Genomic DNA, 19835 nt, shown 5'->3' with positions numbered 1-19835 from the left:
GATTGCAGTGATGGTATCACAGGTATATGCATATGTCCAAATGCATTAAAATGTATACATTAAGTATGTGCAATCTTTTGTATATTAAGTATGCCAAATAAAGCAGGAGGCTGGAGAAGGGGGAGAAATGTGACATGGAGCATGGGAAGAGTCCCAGGATTTCAGTCTCAAACACAAGCCTTAGACAGGTATGCCAAGAAAGTAAAATATTAAAAATAACAAAACCAAAACAAACAAAAAATCCCATAACACACACAAAATGGAATGCTAAATGTGATATTCACTGGCACTGAATTTGAAAGCAAAATAAAATGCCAATAATTAAAACAAAAAACAAGAGCAACTAGACAGAAGCAATATTTGAAAATAGATGTGAATTTTCTAAACAGAATCAAAAGCTCAGAGAACCCCAAGTATGATTATAAAGAAAACCACACCATGGCACATCATCACAGTAAAAATGCTAAAAGCCAGAGTTAAAAAAAAACTCTCAGAGTAGCAGGAAGGGGAACATATTATAGTCAGATGACCAACAGTAACACTGACAGTGGAGAGTTTTTTTTAGGTTTTGTTTGTTTGTTTTTGGGGGGGTTGTTTTTGTTTTAAGGGAAAACAAAAAACAGCCTTCAAAAATATAAGTGAAATAAAGATATGTCCAGACAAAAACAGGGAATTCATTACCAGTAGCCTGAACTAAAATAAATAGTAAAGGGGGTATTTATTCAAGCAGAAAAAAAGTATCCCCAAAGGAAATACAAAAATGCAGGTAGGAAGGAAAAACACTAGAAAGGAGTTTTTAAGTGAATACTAATATTATAAAATAATAGTAAAAATGTCTGTAGGGTTTAAAAAATATGTAGAATTAAAATACATGACATCCATGATTCAAAAGATGTATGGTACATAGAGTTAAAATATTGTAGAGTTCTAACATTACCTGGAAGGTGGTAAAAGTTCTAATTTGTATTAGGTTGTAATAAGTCAGGCATGCATGATGTAATTTCTAAGGTACACACTAAAAGTATAGTAAAGAAAAAAAAAGTATAACTAGGAATGGGGAAATATGAAATAATACAGTTTTAAATCAATCAATAAGAAGAACAAAAAAAGGATGTAAATTTGAAAAATCAAATAGAAAACAAATAGCAATTTGGTATATATCAGTTCAAGTGGATTAAATACATTGCAATGAAAAGACTAAAATCATCAGACTGGATTTACAAAACACACAAACTAAATATGTACTACTTACAAGGGACACATCTTAAAGACATAGAAGTCTTAGGACAAAATAGTGGAAGAAAATATACTAACCAAAAGAAAGCTGATGTAGCTTTACTAATATCAAATAAAGATTTTATCTCTAATAATACTACTGCCTTGAATAGACACATTTCATAGCAATAAAGGGTCAATACACAAAAAAAATATAATTCTAAATCTAAATACATCCAATAATTTAGTTTCAAAATATATAAAGTAAAAACTGACTGAACTAAAAGAAGAAAAGGGTAAATCCATAACTACAGCAGAAGAATTAATACCCTTTGTACAGTAACTAATAAAACAAGCAGACAAAAACTTGGAAGGGATACAGAAAATCTGAACACATCTAACAAACTAGACCTAATTGATATATTAGAACAAAGAACCTAACAAAGAAAAATTACACTTTTTTTTATACACACACAGCACATTTACCAAAATTTACCACATGCTGGGCAAACCAACAAATTTCAAAGGATAGAAATCATTCAAAGTATGTTCTCTGACCACATTTGTAGTAAGCTGGAAATCATAAAGTAAAAGTAAATCATAAAGAAATCATAAAGTAAAAGGATAACTACAAAGTTCCCAATTATTTGGATATCGAATAAATATCCAAATAACTCGAGTCAGATAAGAAATCACACAAGAAATTAGAAAATATTTTGAACAGAATGAAAACATATTACACAGAACAGATGGGACTAACAGAAAACACAAAATAAGATGGTAGATTTAAATCCAAATATTTCAGTAATTATGTTAAATGCAGACAGACTATATACTCCACTTAAGACCAATATTGTAGATGATGAAGGTACATTAATATTAGATAGTCTTCCAGGCAACAAAAAACTTTTTAGATAAACAGGGATACATTATAACAATAAAAGTTTTACTTTGTCAAGGAAAATATAAGAATTTTGAATTTGTATGCACCTAATAACAATACATATTTATATATTAAGATATATAAAGCACCAAAAAAGGATAATCTTAATCTAATCATGTGGATACATTAGGCATATCCAAACTGAGGGACATTCTACAAACTAACTGGTCTGTACTCCTTAAAAATGTCAAGGTCATGAAAAATAAATACAGAAAATGCCGTGAGGAGTCTGACTCCATTTTTGGTTTAACTGTTGACAGCTCTTAAGCCTCACCTCTCTCCCACTTCCCCTTGTGTATCACATCTGGGCAAAGGAACACAGAGACCTCAGTGCTCCCTCCTTGGTGCCTGTGAAGATTCAGACTATTGAAGGTCCTTGTGCAGGAACTCTAAGCCTAGCCCTACCCTAACCACAATAAAAATTCAGCCCAGTCCCCTTTCCTTGCCCTTTCAAGCCATTTCAAACCTGCTTGAGAGGACTATCCTCCTCTCCCCAGAGACCTCAATTATTTAAGCCAATAAACCTTTTCATACCCCTTTGGTGTGTGTGTGTGGGTGTCATCATTCTTGGCATCCAAACCAAATTCTGAGTAGGGGTCCATGTGCCTCTGCAGGTAACCATAACAGAAATTATTTCCAATTAAAGAATACTAAAGGACAACTGAATGCAATGCATGATCTAGTATTTTTTTTGTAAAGGACATCACTGTGACAGTTGGCAAAATCTAAAGGTCAGATTAAATAACACTATTACATTAATGTTAACTTCCTAATTTTGATATGTGGTTATGGATCTACTATTAGGAAATGCACATCAAAGGATAAAGAGGTAACCAATCTGTATGCTTCAGAAAAAAATGTTAACACACACACACACACACACACACACACACACACAGAAGGATAAGGCAAATGTGGTAAAATGTTAACATCTCAGGAATGTGGTAAAGTATGTACAGGAAATTTTTTGTTTTATTCTAGCAACTTTCTGTAAGTCTGAAATTATGTTGATATAAAAAATTAAAAGAGAAACTATAAAGCAAAAACTGATAGAATTACAATGCTAAATCCACAAAGTGGAACATTTCAACCATTTCTCTAAGTAACTGATAAAACAAGCAAACAAAAAGTAAAGATACAGAAAATTTAAGGAACACAACGAACAAACAGGACCTAATGGAGATATACAGAACACTTCATGCAACTGAAGAACATATACATGCATTTCAAGTGCACACTGAACATTTATAATATTTAACAATATTCAGAGTCATAAAGGAAAACTACATATTTCTTAAGATTGAAATCACAAGAGCACTGACCAGTTAGGCCTCCCCTCCTAATGTACTGACTGTCAGTGCATATTAGCCAGGTGGTGCACTTTAGCTACCCTGGACAATGCTATCAAGTGTGCTGGGAAGGGAGGAAGGCCTCTGTGTATGTGGAAAAGCCCATGCTCAGACTCCCCTACTTCCAACATTGCAACAATAACAGTAACAACCAGACAACCATGACAAGTGGGTAGAGTCTGTCAGGTAATACTGTAGGAAGTAAACTACCTCAAGGTATGAAGTTACCTCAGCAATTACTTTCCTTTTTGTTCCCCTCACCTCCTTTATTAAAAATCTTTTTTTCTTTGTGGCTTGCTGATATTTCACATAAAAAAGCAAAACAAAGCAAAGCAAAAGAGAAAACAAACAAACAAAACAAAACCAAAAAAATGCCACAAGAGCACTGACCAAAATGCAATTAGCTAGAAGTTAATAAGACATTAAAAAAAAATCCCAAGGACTCATAGCGGTAGACAGGATAATGGTTCCCTAAGGACTCATAGTGGTAGACATAATGGTTCCACATCCTAATTCAACCTTACATACAAAAAAGTACATTGCAGGTGTGGTAAAGTTGATTTGAGATGAGAGGATTATTCTGGATTACCTGGTTGATCCCATGGGATTACAAGGATCCTTATAAGAAGGAGGCAGGAGGGTTACAGCAAGAAAAGAGACATGATGACAGAAGCAGAGGAGAGAAAGAGAGAGACAGAGATAGAGATATGAAGATGCTATGCTGCTAACTTTGAAGATGAAGAAGGGGCCCTAAGCCAAGGAATGCAGGCAGCCTCTAGAAGCTGGAAAACACAAGGAAATAGATCCTCCCCTAGAGCCTCCAAAGGAAACACAGATATTAGAACTGTGGTCTCCAAATAAATTTGTATTCCTTTAAGTCACTAAATTTGTGGTAATTTGTTATAGCAGCAACAGGAAATTAATACATTCCATATATTTAGAAATAAAGCACTTCTAAATAACCCATGAAAATAAATCACAATGAAAATAAAAATTTATTGGACTGAATAATAAAAATGCTTCCTGTTACGGACTGAATTGTGTTCCTCCCAAATTCACATGTTGAAGCCCTAACACCCCCCATCCTCACCCCCTGGTGCTTCAGAATACGGCTGTATTTGGTAGAATATGCCTTTATTTGGAGAAAGGGTCTTTAAAAAGGTGACTAAGTTAAAGGGAGGCTTTTAGGGTAGATCCTGTTCAATCTGATTGGCGTCCCTATAAGAAGGAAAATCTGGGCAGACAAGGAATGCATACATGCACATAGGAAAAGACCATGTGAGGACATGGAGGGAAGGCAGCATATGCAACCCAAGGGAAGACACCTCAGAAGAAACCAGAGCTGCTGACACCTAAATCTAGGACTTCTAACTTCCAGACCTGTGAGAAATAAATATCTGTTGTTTAAGCCACCATGTCTGTGGTACATTATGGCAGCCCTAATAAGCTAATACACTTCTTATTAAAACTTAAGGGCTACACCTAAACAGAAACTCAGAATCAAACATGAAAAAAAAAAAAAGACTGAAAACTAATGAGTTAACTACCCACTTCAAGAAATTAGAATTACAACAGTAAAATAAACCCTAAAGAAAAATTTTAAAAGAAAATATAGATAATGATCTATAACAATGATTAACAAAGCCAACAGTTCTTTTATTGGTTTTTTTTTAAGACTAGTAAATTCAAAAACCTCTGGTGAGACTGATCAGTATTTAAAAATGAGAGAGCAATTAGGCATTCAACATTGGGAACAACAACAACAACAAAAACTGGAACTGAATGAAATATGCTTCAGGCATTAAAAAATTTCAAACAAAATATATATGAGAATTTAGATGAAATGGATAAGTTTCTAGAAAAATGTAACCAAGCAAAAGTGACTCAACAAGAGAAAACCTGATCAGTCCCTATAACTATGAAAGACATTAAACAGGTGGTCAATAGTTCCTAGGAGACCCAGATGACTTTGCCAGCCAATTATTTCAAATAGTCAAGGAATAAACAATTCCCTTAATCTTATGTAAAAATTCTTCCATAGTATAGAAAAAGGAAATATTCCTCAACTCACACTATGAGGCTAGCATAATCTTAACAGCAAAATATGAAAGAACAAAAAATCATAGGTTACTTTTACTCATAAACATAGGCACAGAATTCTCAAAATATCAGCAAACTGAATTAAGCAATATAAAATAAAAAGGATAATAAATAATGCCCAAATTGGATTTATTTTAGGAATGTAAGATTAGTGTAACAGAAGCCAATTATTATGCTTCACCACAATTACAGACTGAAGAAGAAAAATTTTGTATTCTAACAGTACAAAAAAGCATTTGATCACATTCAATACCCATTCATGATAAACACTTAGTGAACTAGGAATACAGGAGAACTTCCTTAATTTGACAGAGTATTTACCAAAAACTGAAGGCAAAAACCATGCTTAAAGGTAAAATGTTGAAAACTTTGTCTTTGAGATTAGGAGCAAAAGAAGAATATTCATCATCACCACTCCACTGAACACCACTGGCTGGAGGTCTGAGCCAGTGTAGTAAAGCAAGAAAAAAAAATCTTAGGAATTAGGAAGGAAGAAATAACACTCATGTGAAGATAATGATTATCAATATAAAAAATCCGAAAGCAGCTACAGATGAAGAAATTTTAAATACCATAAAAATATGAAGTACCTAGGAATAAATTTTATAAAAGTTGTGTAACACCTCTATGGAGAAACAACATAGCTTTACTGAAAAGCATTAAAAATGACAAATAAGTGAATGTAGACTTTAAGATTCATAGATTAAAACACTTGATAACAAGATGCCAATTCTTCCCAGATTGATTTATACAGTCAATAGAATAAAAATCCCAACAGGTTTCTTTTTTTAAGTTGACAAGCTGATTTTAAAATTTATATGGAAATACAAAGAAGAGCTAGGACATTCTTGGGAAAGCAACAAAAGATAGGAGATTAATACATTTTATAGAACCATAATAACTAAGATCATATGGTACCAGCATTGGGACAGACAAAATGATCAACAAGAAGGATAACACAGCCCAAAAAACAGACCCAGGCATAAAAGAGCACTTGATTTAACAGACAGAGCACATCAGACTTCCCAATAAATGGAACTGAGTGTCCATATGAAAAAAAGAAATTGTATCCATATGCAAATAAACCAACAACAGGTCAATTAAAAACCTTAACATGAAAGGAAGCACAACAGGATTAATTATCTTGATGACTAAAGGATTTCTTAAACAAGACACAACATGCATTACTCATAGAGGAAAGGATTGGTAAATCTAAATAAGCACTTTATATAAAGGACTTCTGTTCAGAGACACTTAAAAAAAAAGTGAAAAGCCACAAAGAGAAGATATTTGTGACAAAGGACTAATTAATACCTAGGATATATGAGGAATTCCTTTTGTTAGAATAGCACCATTTTGCAACCCTAATGAACAAACAGATCTATGCACTGAAAGTCAACAGCTGCTAACATCACAAAAGGGACAGGCACATATTACATGCCTTCTGAAGAGGAACCTAACACCTATTACGGTGAAGTCTTGGTGAAAGACAAATGGAGCCTGGTTCTGATTAAGCCTCTAGATCCAATTACTAATTTACAGCAAATAACAGGGGACAGAAACTACACACTACACTACGGGAATACAATTGCAAAGTTGATATTATGGGAAACTCTACAGGACAAGTGATAGTTTTTACAATGAAAGAATTTCAAAGGGAAAAAAAAAAAAAAAGAGGGAAAAAAACCAATAGGTTTAAGAGATAAAGAAGACATTAGAAACCATGGGTAAAACTAAACTATAGTGTTCAGGAATATAAACTTGGGTGATAAAACTTTTTCAAAAAATGGAGAGCAGGGATTTCCTAGGTGGCGCAGTGGGTAAGAATCTGCCTGCCAATGCAGGGGACACGGATTCGATCCCTGCCCCAGGAAGATCCCACATGCCGCGGAGCAACTAAGCCTGTGCACCACAACTATTGAGCCCACGTGCCACAACTACTGAAGCCCACACGCCTAGAGCCCGTGCTCTGCAACAAGAGAGGCCACCACAATGAGAAGCCCACGCGCCAGAAGGAAGAGTAGCTCCCACTCGCTGCGATTAGAGAAAGCCCGTGTGCAGCAACGAAGACCCAACACAGACAATTAAATAAATAAATAAATAAATAAATAAATAAATAAATAAATAATGGAGACCATACTTTAAGTAGGGATTACAGTTTCTTTTAGAGGGGAATGTGCTGTGCTCCAAGGACAAAGAACAAGATAGACTCAAAGGGCCAATATTGCCAGAACGAAGGGTTACAGGGCTCCTATCACTCTGTACAATGCAACCATTGCAATGTCCCAGAGCCCTCCCAAGCAGCATGCTCTGTCCCTTGCCCATCCCACATAAGGAAAGATATTTGCCCCCTTTTTCTCCCGCTCAGCACACTAGAAGTGTAGATACTCTGCCTAGTCAGCAGACAACCACAGGTTCCCTGGCTATAAAAACAGGCAAGCAACCCATGCTCATTGTCGACTTTCCCTGGCTACCAGGAAGCTGGCTCGCTGTTCTTGCAGTGACCCTTCTCTCTAACAAACTCTTCTTCCTTGCATTCTGCCTTGTGTCTGGAAATTCTTTTCCAACTCGCACTCGGACCACAACAGGGCAGAGGCACATGGATGTTTCTACAAGTCTCCTGGAAAGTTTCTATCTCCTGACACGTGGCATTTCAAGGATATTCATCACCTTATAATAATTCACTAGGTTGCACATCTGTTCTATGTAGCTTTCTATATTTTGCTATATTTAATGATAAAAAGTTCAAATATGAAAAAGAAGACCTAAAAATTAGATAATGATAATTTGGAGGAGAGGAAAGGGTAGTAATGTAACTATCAAATCCTCATTTTCATAATAGGGAGGGAAGAGAGAAAAATCTTCAATTTATTAAAAAAAAAAAGAGGCAAAAGCACAGTATTTAAGTATGTATTACTATACAGTACAGAATGACTGTCAATGAGACTTTAATAAAATAAAAATTTTTTTAAAAAAGAGGGGTTCAGGGACTTCCCTGGTGGTCCAGTGGTTAAGACTCCACACTTCCACCGCAGGGGGCGCAGATTCGATCCCTGGTCAGGGTATTAAGATCTTGCATGCTGCGCAGCATGGCCAAAAAAAAAAAAGAGAGGTTTAATATTCAGGTAAGAAATAAGACATGGCCTAAGGTTACAGTAGGGATGGAGAGAGAAATAGATGAATTTGAAAATTATCTAATAAAAAGAATCAAATAGGCTGGGTGTAAAACAAACACTGAAGTCTGGTTAGATATGTGCTTCAAAGTGATATGACTTTACACTTAATGTGTATTGCAGGAGCGAACAAATAAGTTAAATAGGTTGTGACTAACAAGAGCTAGGTAAAAGGAATCTATGCTGTTAGAAGTGAGGGTAGTGGCTACTCTGAGTCAGGGTGGGAGGAGTAAGGGATCATTGTAGCTGGAAGTGGGTACAAGGAGTTTGCAAGTTTTAGTAATGTTCTGTTTCTTGATCTGGATGTCAATTATCTGGATGTAAATTTCATTTTTAATTTTGTGAAAATTCACTGACCCATATGTGTATGGATTTGTACACTTCAACCTGAACTAAAGAAGAAAAAGATGGACACACACACACTTCTGATTACAAACAACAGAAATGTATATATACAGGGATTTCCCTGGCGGTCTAGTGGTTACAACTTCGCCTTCCAATGCAGGTGGTGAGGGTTTGATCCCTGGTTGGGGAGCTAAGATCTCACATGCCTCACTGCCAAAAAACCAAAACATAAAACAAAAGCAATATTGTAACAAATTCAATAAGGACTTAAAAAAATGGTCCACATCAAAAAAATATATTAAAAAAGTATATATATAGTATAAGCAAAGACTACAAAGGAATATGGACAAATTAAAATAGTTTGGTTTGTTAATGTAGTGAGATAGTGAAACTATGTGTAAATTTTTAAAATTGTCATCCACCAGGGAACTGTGATAAACGCCAGCTATAATGTTTTCACATCCTTGGACAGCTGGCCCTGGTTTGCCTTTGACACTGGGCTAGGGAAGGTGGAGATCCCACCGACAACCATCAGGAAAGATAAAGAATCAAAATGCAGAACACACAGGATACTCCAATTAGTAGCCTTCCCAGTCCTGTTATAGGAATGATGCATTAATTCAGAATACAAGTATTACAGTACTTAACATATAACCTTATCAATAATTCCAGCTCCCATTTTTGCCAGAACAACGGCCTCATGTCTCAAATGAAAAATGACTTCAAGGGCTAATTTCAATTTACAGAGTTGTGTGAAATTCATAAGGGACAAAAAGAGAAGTGGACACAGCACTTTAGTAGAGAGGGAAGGAGGAGAACCTTATTTGCAAACAGATGTGATTCTCTGCTGACAACAGTAGAAGAGAGACTCTTATCACTCAGGTGACTTTGATAAAAAGCATGTCAGTGCCAGGGTCTATGATTTGAGCTGCTGCAACCTTGACCTCTTTAGAAGATTCTTATAGCTTTCAAACTAGGCACTCAGCCAACCTAGTCTCCAAGGACCAGACTTTATGAGTGCCCTGCCAGCCTTGCCAAGAAGTCAGCAACTGCAACTTCCCTTCTGCAACCTGTGCTCTCCCCCAAAGCAAGGGAATAGACCGCCTGCTGTGGCTGCTGAAAGTCAGAGTCACGAACCCACTTCCAAAAGGGGAGAAAGAGCATCAAGGGCTTTCATCTCATCATCTGCATCTAAGCCCGTCCCTGGGGTTATCTCCAACAAGGTCATGGGGGTGTTAAAATCCTGAAGCCATGAAAGAATTTTCACATGTGCCCACCCCCACCCCCCCACAACATTATATTTTTTCATTCTGGGAACAGTCTATGAAGTATTACTAATTAAGTCTGACCAGGGAGAAAGGCTGCCAATGAAGTTAAAAAAAAAGTGTTTGGGAGATAAAGCTGAGGATCTGGAATGACTCTAGGGATGCAGCTATTAGAGAGCAGGTAAATTTGGTGTCCCAAAGCTTAAAAACCTCTCCTTTAATTCCTAGGAAAGAACATGGCCCACCTCAACCATGTTCTCTGTTGAGAGCAGTCTGCAAAGTTATAAAGACTTTGGGTAGGTCAACAGACTATCATGTCAGGAGAAACAAGCCACTCTCCTAATAAGACTCCAGCCCTTTCTCCCTCTGAAGGCTACAGAGCACTGCCCCTTCACTTCCTCTCCCATCACCTCTGAGGAAATCCTAAAGATAGGAGGCTCTGCTGTGTGAAGAAGAGAAGTTTGGCTCTGAACCTTCTCAGTCCCAACCTGAGAGATCCTCCCTCTCTTCTTAAGAAATTAAGTCTATACACAAACTGCAAGATAAAAAAACAAGACACAAGGCAAGCTAGAGAGGGAACCTATAGAGACATCAACCAATTGCAATGTATAGACTTTGTGTGGCTCTGATTCAGATGAACAAACTTAAAAAAATACTACTTTAAGAACATTAAGTGGATATGATGTGATATTAAAGAATTTTTCAGATGTGATAATATGATTCTCTTTTTTTAAAAAGTCCTTATTTTTTGATACACATTCTCAACTACTTAAGGATATTAAATGATATATGTTTTAAAATAAGCGGGGTGGTGAGGAGGAGGTTGATGTAGGTCCATGAAACAAGATCGGCCATGAGTTAAGTTTTTAAACTGGATGATGGAGACATGGTTATTCATACTATTCTGTTTGCGTGTGTGTGTGTGTGTGTGTGTGTGTGTGTGTGTGTGTGTGTGTACATATTATATATGTGTGGGGGGAGGGGTTACATTTTCAAAAATAAAAGTATTTTTTTCTTTTTTTTAAGTCAGATCGTTTCCCTGATTCTTCTCAGACAACTGAGTGAAAAGGGTATCTTTCCTTCTTAGCTGATTCTTTAACTGAGGATACCAGCCTAAACATCTCCTTGGTAAAAACCACTGAAATCCAGGCTTAGACTCTTGATAAGGCAAAGGGGTTGTCCTGCATGCTGTCTCAAAACGAGCACCCTGCCATGGTTAGTAGGCGCCCAGTAGCCAGGCATCACTTTGTTCTTTGCTCGGCTGGCAGGGTCTTGCCGCATCCATTGCTCAGGATGCAGGCAGCCTGCAGCAAGGTAAGTCCCTGCTGAATAAGTGCTGAGTAAAGATCTGCAGCCGTGCCTGAGCCTGTCTCACTCCTTCCCCCCGCCAGGCTCCTCCCTTGCAGAATTCTTTTTTTTTTCCTGCGTCACTAACACAAAATGGAGTTAGCTAGGAGCAAAAACAATCTATCTAAAATGGCCGAATGCAGCAGGGAGTGCCAGGCAATAAAACAAAGGGAAAGGGCACCCCCTGCTGTCCAACACAGGGACCCTATTTTTCTTTTTTTTCACTATTTTTGCATATGTCAAAGGAATCAATCCTACAGACTCCAAGCTAATTTTGTCATGAATCTTGATACCTATGTTGAATTCTAAATTTCAGAAAGTAGAAATTGAGGCTAAGAAGAAAATAATTCTCAGTTTCTAAAAACAAAGCAGAGTCAAGGCACAAAGTCGGCAGCCGGAGTCTATTATTATTTGGTTATGACTAATAACAGTTTCTCAGGGCCCACAGAATGGAAGGGAGGTCCGTCTCAGCACAGTATTCCCCAACTTCAGAATGAGCTAATGGCCCCCGGAATCCCACAGCCATAGCCATCACTTCCCCAGGAATTCCTGTTTCAGGCTTCTCTCAATGAAGACCACAAACAGGAAATAGAGGAGTGAGTGGGGAGTTGCCTGATGTCCTGGCAACTAAGTTCTTAAGAATCGCAGGTGGGAGTGACTAAGTGGGATAGGAAAAAGGACTTTGGGGAAAAACTGCTGAGAACACAGACTGGCTCTAAAGCCAGTTACACCTGAAGGGATGAAAGAGTCAGGCTGATCTATAAAGCAACTCCACCTATCCTTAATTCTCATTCACTGACTCAGGATCACTCACTACTTGCTCTGCCCAAACTGAAGCCTGAGGCATTTGTGTCTATTCTACTGGGAACACCCTTCATAATCTCATGCTGCAGCTCCCCTGAGTAAACCAAATACTTTATGGCTAAAAGAGAACACACGAAAAGATGGAAAAAGCAGAAATATGTTGAAAAAAACCTGTGGATCCAAGGCACCACTCCCTTCCACTACTCAAATGAGGCAGCACAAACATGTGAGTTTATCCAATGTCCATAAAGTGAGATAATGGCAATACACACACAAATACAGAATCATAATAGGAAGTTTAAAAAAAAAAGTGGACTCTGGTACTACTACAGTTCTCTCTAAAAAACAGGGCTTTGTGGAAGAGGCCTAGGTCTCCCCAGCATATGTGAAAGATTAGAATACTTGGTTATATCTGTAGGAAATAACAACTTTCTGTGAGGATAACATAGCTATGGAATCACCAAGTCCACCCAGCATACAATAAACTATGTCTGTTAAGCTCTACATGAACTATTTGATTCTGGGAAGGAGACAGAGCAAGAGAGCCCTATCATGTGCTAATGTAAGAAGCTGCCCACGTGGAGGATTTCTACTTTATATTCCTCATAGCTGTAATATGCATGGGGGGAAAATTCAGCACCTCAAAGCCACTCACAGGTATACACCACAGTGGGGGAGACAGATAAAGAGCATGCCAGTTGAACGGCTGTTATTCCTGCCCAAAGGTAACCAGATTTCTATCACTGACCTCTTGGCCGAAACAAGTACCCATCTGCTAACTCCGACAGAACTGGACCATCATGGATGTGCAAGCTGTAAGGAAGGATGGAGCAAACTGGCAGAAATGGATAAATCTGAAGGTCAAGAACAAAGCCAGCCAGAATTCCAAATCTACAAGAACCAAGTGCTGAGAGTTAGCAAGAAGGGGGCAAACGGAAGTGTGAAAGGGTGGCAGAAAAGCAGTGTTCGGAATCTGGGCACCCAGACAAGCATTTGCTCATTCAGACAATACAGTCATTGAGCTTCTCACAGACACTTTCCCAGCACACCCAGGATGGTGACTCAATAAGGGAGTGCTAACAACGGGATCAGCTTCAGAGATGTGGGTGGGTAGGGGCTAGAAGGACAGGCACTGCCCCAAGCAAGTCAGCAAAAGGGTAGGACAGGTTTATGCAAGGAAGCAGGAGGGCGAGAGGGCAGGAGAAAAGGCATCAAAATAAGGTGCTGGAAATAAAGCTGCTGGGACTTTTCCTTTTTTAAAAAAAAATGAATCAGGATTTATTAACGTATTTTTTGATTCTCTTTTAACCTATATGTTCCCGTCCATCTCCTTTTCTCCCTTGAGATTTATTTGTTGAAGAAATCAGGACACTGGTGAAAAGCAAAGAGCACGAGCACAGTGCCAGGACATTTCCCAGCAGCGGGCACCTCAGGTTTTTCGGACATTCCTGCCTTCTTGCCACTCCTTCAATAATGCTGGATTCTGAGCCCAACAGACCTGGGGTCAAATCCTGGCTTGGTATTTACTTGCTATGAGCTCTCAGTAAGCAAAGGACATATTAACTCTATACTTCATATCTGTTGGTTATAAAATGAAGATAATACCTATTAGGTAGCATTGTTTTAATAATTAGAAAGAATGGGTGATAAGCATCCGTCACAGTATCTGACATTAAATAGGTATTCTCAGATAAAATGGAATAAGAAGACAAAATACCTTCATCTTTTTCTAGGTGCTGGGAACAGTTTTAATCTCTGCTCAGCCTCACCCTCCCCACCCCCAACCTAAATACGGAGTAAACTGCAGAATTCTAAGCCATTCTCTGTAACAAAGGATCCTAGAAATACCCTCCATTTTATTCTGGGTTTGGGGAGGGGAAGTAACGGGATAAAAGCATAACAAAGAGAACAGATGGAATAAACACCCAGCCCCCAGCCTAAGTCTGCAGATGCAGCTGCTGGTTTTCGTCACACTGCTGTTTTTTTCCTTTCTTTGTTCCTAAGGTGGAAGCCAGGAAAGGGTGGGGAAGGAGGAGGGGGAAGGGGTGGGGATGAAGGCAGGACCACGTCACTGTTACAGAAAGTCACCTGATAGTCTCCTCCAATCCCTGGTCTCTGACCTCACAATCTGGAACCTGAGCCAAAATAGCTCAACTGCGTACACCCCGTGGCTGAAAAGGAAAATGCAAGCAGAACAGGAATGCAAGCAGAATAGGAAAAGGGGGACATTCTTCTTGGAAGGATTTTAGCAGTTTTTCTTGCAAAGAGGAAATTTAAACACACACGTGTGCAACACACACACACACACACATAGGAGAGTGTCTTATCGTCTCATCTAATAGATCCAAGAGAAAAAAATCACTGACTTTTAGAACAGAGTTGGGATTACAATAGGAGCAGGAGGGAAGAATGATTCCATCCCATCTTGCAGACATGGGGCTACCAATGCCCTTTTGTTGTAGAACTGGGGTCCCAATAGAGTGAACAGAACAAATCGCTTTTTAAGTTGTAATCTCACTTTTCAAAGAGAAGTAAGCTAGGATCACTAGGGAGAATGAAGTAAAAGATGCTGTTACCTGCTCTACAGAACTGGATATTAGCACGCTGCTTTGCAGAGATTAATTTATTAGGTCCAAATACTTCTAGAAACCCCCTTTTCAAGCATCCTGGACACTAGCAAATTTCCTTCCTAACCCTTTTGTCTTTCCCATTATGAAAATAAGAGACCATGGTATAGAAAAGTTGAAGGAAAAAAAATTTAGCACCCTAACAAAATCTGTTACAGTATTCTGGTATATTCCCTTTCAGACTTTTACTTCTGCATTTTTTTCTGTAAAACCCAATTGCAATAAGGGTTGCATATAATTGTTTCCTGCTTTTTCCACCTAATACTGTATCATGAGCACTCTTCCATGTTGCTACAAAGGCGATGGACCAGAGTCATAAAATGAGACAGTTACAGGGTACTAAGTTCTACAGCAGCTAGCTCCAGAACAAAACTAAGTAGGAAGGCCATATTGTTTTATGGATAGTGTCTCTGTGCTAGTAATACAAAGCTCTGCTTCTGCTCCAGTGAACTAGCTGGAGATCTGAAAGGCCCCTTAGCAGAAAGTCTTAAGTCTCTCTTCCCCATACCACATAAGCTGTAAGGCTCTAGTATGAATTGCTGCACATTTAGAGTTGGTATGGATAACTAACTGTTCAGTTGTTACATGAAAGAGTTTGCAAGGAAAGCAAGGAGAACACAAGGACACATGCACACTAAGATGCAGTCAGAGCAAATGGGTTACTGCAAGGACTGTTTCCAAAAAAAGGAGATTACTTCATTACTATATGTATTTCTATTTTATTGTAGTGTTCATTATAAAAGTGATAACTACAAAATTTCAAATTTAGAATCTTTTTAAATGAGAAAGATCTCTATGCACTAAGAAAAATGCCCAGGATATAGAAGCAAGGTATAGACAGTACAGGCAGTATTTTTGGTAAGGGGAGGGAGGATAGGAATCTACATTAGTATTTGCTACAATTGCATTTTTCAAAAACACTAAAAGAAACTAATAAAAAGGGTTACTTCTAGGGAGTTCCCTGGAAGTCCAGTGGTTAAGACTCAGTGCTTTCACTGCCGTGGCCGGGGTTCAACCCCTGGTCAGGGAACTAAGATCCCACAAGCTGCACTGTGCGGTGCAACCAGGGAGGGAGACGATTGGGATGGATGAATACTAGGAAGGGAATTAGACTTTTTTTTAAATACCATTTTGACTTCTGAACTACCTATATTACCTACATAGAAAAATAGACAATAGAGAAGCAGAAAGAAAAGACCCAGAGGAAACATTCTATAGTGGAGACACCCTCTGCAATCCCTGAAAACTAGCCTGTCTAACCTCATGTTTGGAGGGAGATTTGTCCCATACCAGCAGAAAAGCAAGTTCAGACCCAACGATTCCCAAAGAGTATAAGGGATCCTCAGAACAGAGCTTTTTGCTTGAGGCAGCAGTGTTGGGCTCCACTAAGGAGCCCAAGAGCCCGGATTACCCTTCTGCAAAACCCACCCAAAGCCCACCTCTGCTCTGACATTTCCCTGAGATACCATTCCTCTTCCTAAACACGTCTCTAATCCCTACCAACTCCAGGTCTCTGTGGTGAGAGAACCAAACTTGAATAAGAGTTGTAGCTGCACAGCTGCAACAGCCTTCACCATGATCTGGACTTCCTCCAGTTCCTCACAACTCCATCTTTGCTGTATGGGCCTGAGAGACCTCTCGTCATATGCCCTCCATCCACCCTCTCCAGGCTAGTTAGTCTCTGCTTCCCAGCTACTTCACTGACTCCAGAGAACTTCTTCAGAATTGGTCTTCTAAGATGCCTATCGAGACCTGGCTGGGAAGAGAGCAAGAAAAGAATTTTGTAAAAGCAAGTGTGGTAGCAGTTAACAGAAGATGTCAGATTGTTTCCTAATTGATCATGATGACCTCCACAAAAACAAGGATAACTGTACGACACTCACTCTGACAGAGACATCAAAACATCATTACAAGAAAAAGTAGGAAGCATCTTCTAGACTATAGCAGAGAGTGGGAAGACAGCGAGCAGAAAATGGAAAAAGAAATAAACACTGAAGTAATGGATCAAGCCATGTTAGTGTATCTATAACAAAATTACATGAGGAGCTTGTTAAAAACATACCCTTCTACAGTCCTTGTAACTGAGAACCTCTGGAGGTAGAGCCCAGGAATTTATACCTTTAACAAACTCCTCGGGACTGCCCTGGTGGTGCCGTGGTTAAGAATCCACCTGCCAATGCAGGGCACGGGGGTTCAAGCCCTGGTCCAGGAAGATCCCACATGCCGCAGAGCAACTAAGCCCGTGTGCCACAACTAACTGAGCCCATGTGTCAAAACTACTGAAGCCCGGGAGCCTAGAGCCCATGCTCTGCAACAAGAGAAGCCACTGCAATGAGAAGCCTGAGCACTGCAACAAAGAGTAGCCCCCGCTTGCTGCAACTAGAGAAAGCCCGCACACAGCAATGAAGACCCAATGCAAAAATAAAATTAAAAAAACAAAAAACAACAAACTCCTCATGTAATCCTTATGTACACTCAAGTTTGGGAATTACTGGTACAAATAGATATTTAAGGATAGGGACTAACTGCACTAAGATGACAGAAATTTAGGCAATACTTATCCCATACTAGATAGCCTAAGTCTCAATGCCACATAAAATAACATTTTGTCAGAAATAAAATCTGGAATCTGTAGGTAATGGGAGACAGGACCTTGGGTTTAAAAGATACAGTTTCAGTCTGTGTATGTCTAGAATAGTAACAGAGGCACACACTAAAGTCTGAATAGCTAGAAAAAGGCTCTAAAACTGGGATTATTTTAAGATAATCAGGAGTTAATAAATGACGGAAGGGTTGACTGTAAAATCCTTTCTGCACCAGCAAATTCTACCCACGGTAGCCTAGGGGAACTCCCTGAAGGAAATTAATTCAGTATCTTTGGGAAATTATCAGTATATAATCTGTGGGTAGTTCTATTATGTGCTTAAATGTGCTTAAAGTAGCTATTCAGTAGAAACTGAGACAAAGATGGCATTATAAATGTGTATATAATGGGATTACAAATATGTGTATATATATATATATATATATAATATAGATAAAATGAACTACCAAGCTGGTAAAATATAAGCCCCTCTTTAAGCCCTCTGAAAGGAAGGCTATACTTTCATGAAGTTATCAGACTAAAACAAAAAGAAAACCAAAAAGCATTCTCCAGCTTCTGGACCCCAAAAGAGCACTAATATTAATATTGCTCCTATAAAAATACAAGCTGCAACGGGACAAGATCCTTTCCTTAAAGGGCAAGCTACAGCTTCCTGTCTTCATTTTACTTATCAGTCCTCCAAGTGAATTTCCTGACCGGTAGAGGGCAGCATAATGGTCAGTGTGTATCTGAAAACAACAGAGGTTGCCTCTCTCTAACGTGCCTGCATCACCACCAGACGTAACAATGACACATCTAAAATATAGGAGCTCCATGTGCCATCTGGTGGTGAAAAAGGAGAAGAGCACACTGCAGATAAAACATATCAAATTGCACTAGTTTACAAGGAATTAAAGTTTAATTATCTTTATCTGATGACACCCTCCCTTAAATCTCCACCAGAAAGTCTTCCGTGGAATCTATATCGGCAGCCTTCATGCAAAAGTTTTAAAGTTTTACACCAGCTTAGCTTTCTATCCCCCAACACTGGTTGTAAGCAAGGAGCAACTCCTAATGCCTGGCCCCCGGGCATGGAATAAGAAGCATGAAACTCCTACCAAAACAAACAAACCAACACAAGAATTTAGAGAGCTGTCAAAATAAGAGTGAGATGTAGACAGATAACACCAAAGACAGCTTATTCAAGGAAAAAAGAAAAATACAGTAAGAGAACCATAAACTTAGAACTGAAAGGTATCTTTAGGTTTATCTATCTCATTTTACAGATGAGGAAGGAGTCAAGGTATGAAGCATAACCACTGGTTCAATTTCATTAGTGGTCAGATTAAAACAAGGTAACACGTTTGCCCTACCAGAAATTATAATAGTTTCTTATTTTGGGTGGAAGTATAAAATGGTAGAATCCTACATATAGTATTTGGGCCCAGAAACTTTATTTGTAAGAATTTATTGTGCAAAAATACAAGTACACAGGGATAAATATAAAAATGTTTCTGGCAACACTGCTTCTTATATAAAAAATCAGTAATTTAAATTCTCAATAAGGGATCATCTTGTACTATTTACTTGACAGAATTCAACTACCCATTAGAAATAGTGAGGCAGAATATGAAAAAGAATATATATAACTAAATCACTTTGCTGTACACCAGAAACTAACCCAGCATTGTATATCAACTATACTTCAATTAAAAAAAAAGAAAAAGTAATGAGGTAGATCTGTATCTAATGATATCAAGAGATGCTGAAACATGTCAAGCAAAATGCATAGCAGTGTATATCAAATGGGACCACATACATTACATTAAAAACATGTATATAACCTCACGTCTATAATTTTATCTTTTAATTCGCCCGCCCCTTAATTTTCCAGTAAGGTTCTACTTGAAAATTTGCCACTTCAAGGAGAAAAGGATTTTGCCTATTCCTTTATTAGAATAACATATGCATATGAAAGGCATGGTTAACCACTGTCCCTCTGAGAGGGGAAAAAGAGATTTTATACTTTCAGTGTATTCTATATGTTTGTTGAAACAGGGATATCACGTTAGCCCAGAAACTG

General features: G+C 38.3%; 1 protein-coding gene across 3 annotated transcripts in view; it reads right to left on the bottom strand.

The window, feature by feature from the left end:
• The window catches only part of LOC130851965 (protein diaphanous homolog 1-like), a 53834-nt gene that overhangs the window by 27404 nt on the left and 6595 nt on the right, over positions 1–19835 (bottom strand). Inside the window, exon 1 of one of the 3 annotated variants that reach the window (XM_057732643.1) lies at positions 13290–13466. The exons of 1 other annotated variant lie outside the window; for it this stretch is intronic. Coding sequence is in view for 1 of the 2 variants with exons in the window: in XM_057732633.1 (XP_057588616.1) it covers positions 2693–2732 (40 nt within the window). In the remaining variant the exon portion in view is untranslated. Of the gene's footprint in view, positions 1–2692; positions 2739–13289; positions 13467–19835 lie in introns of those variants that run through there. One more of the 3 variants, XM_057732633.1, reaches the window with a different exon arrangement.

This window comes from Hippopotamus amphibius, chromosome 1, assembly GCF_030028045.1.
Source record: "Hippopotamus amphibius kiboko isolate mHipAmp2 chromosome 1, mHipAmp2.hap2, whole genome shotgun sequence".
NCBI classification, from domain to species: domain Eukaryota; kingdom Metazoa; phylum Chordata; class Mammalia; order Artiodactyla; family Hippopotamidae; genus Hippopotamus; species Hippopotamus amphibius.
The sequence above is the reverse complement of the archived record's forward strand: the minus strand, read 5'-3'. Positions and strand labels throughout refer to the sequence as shown.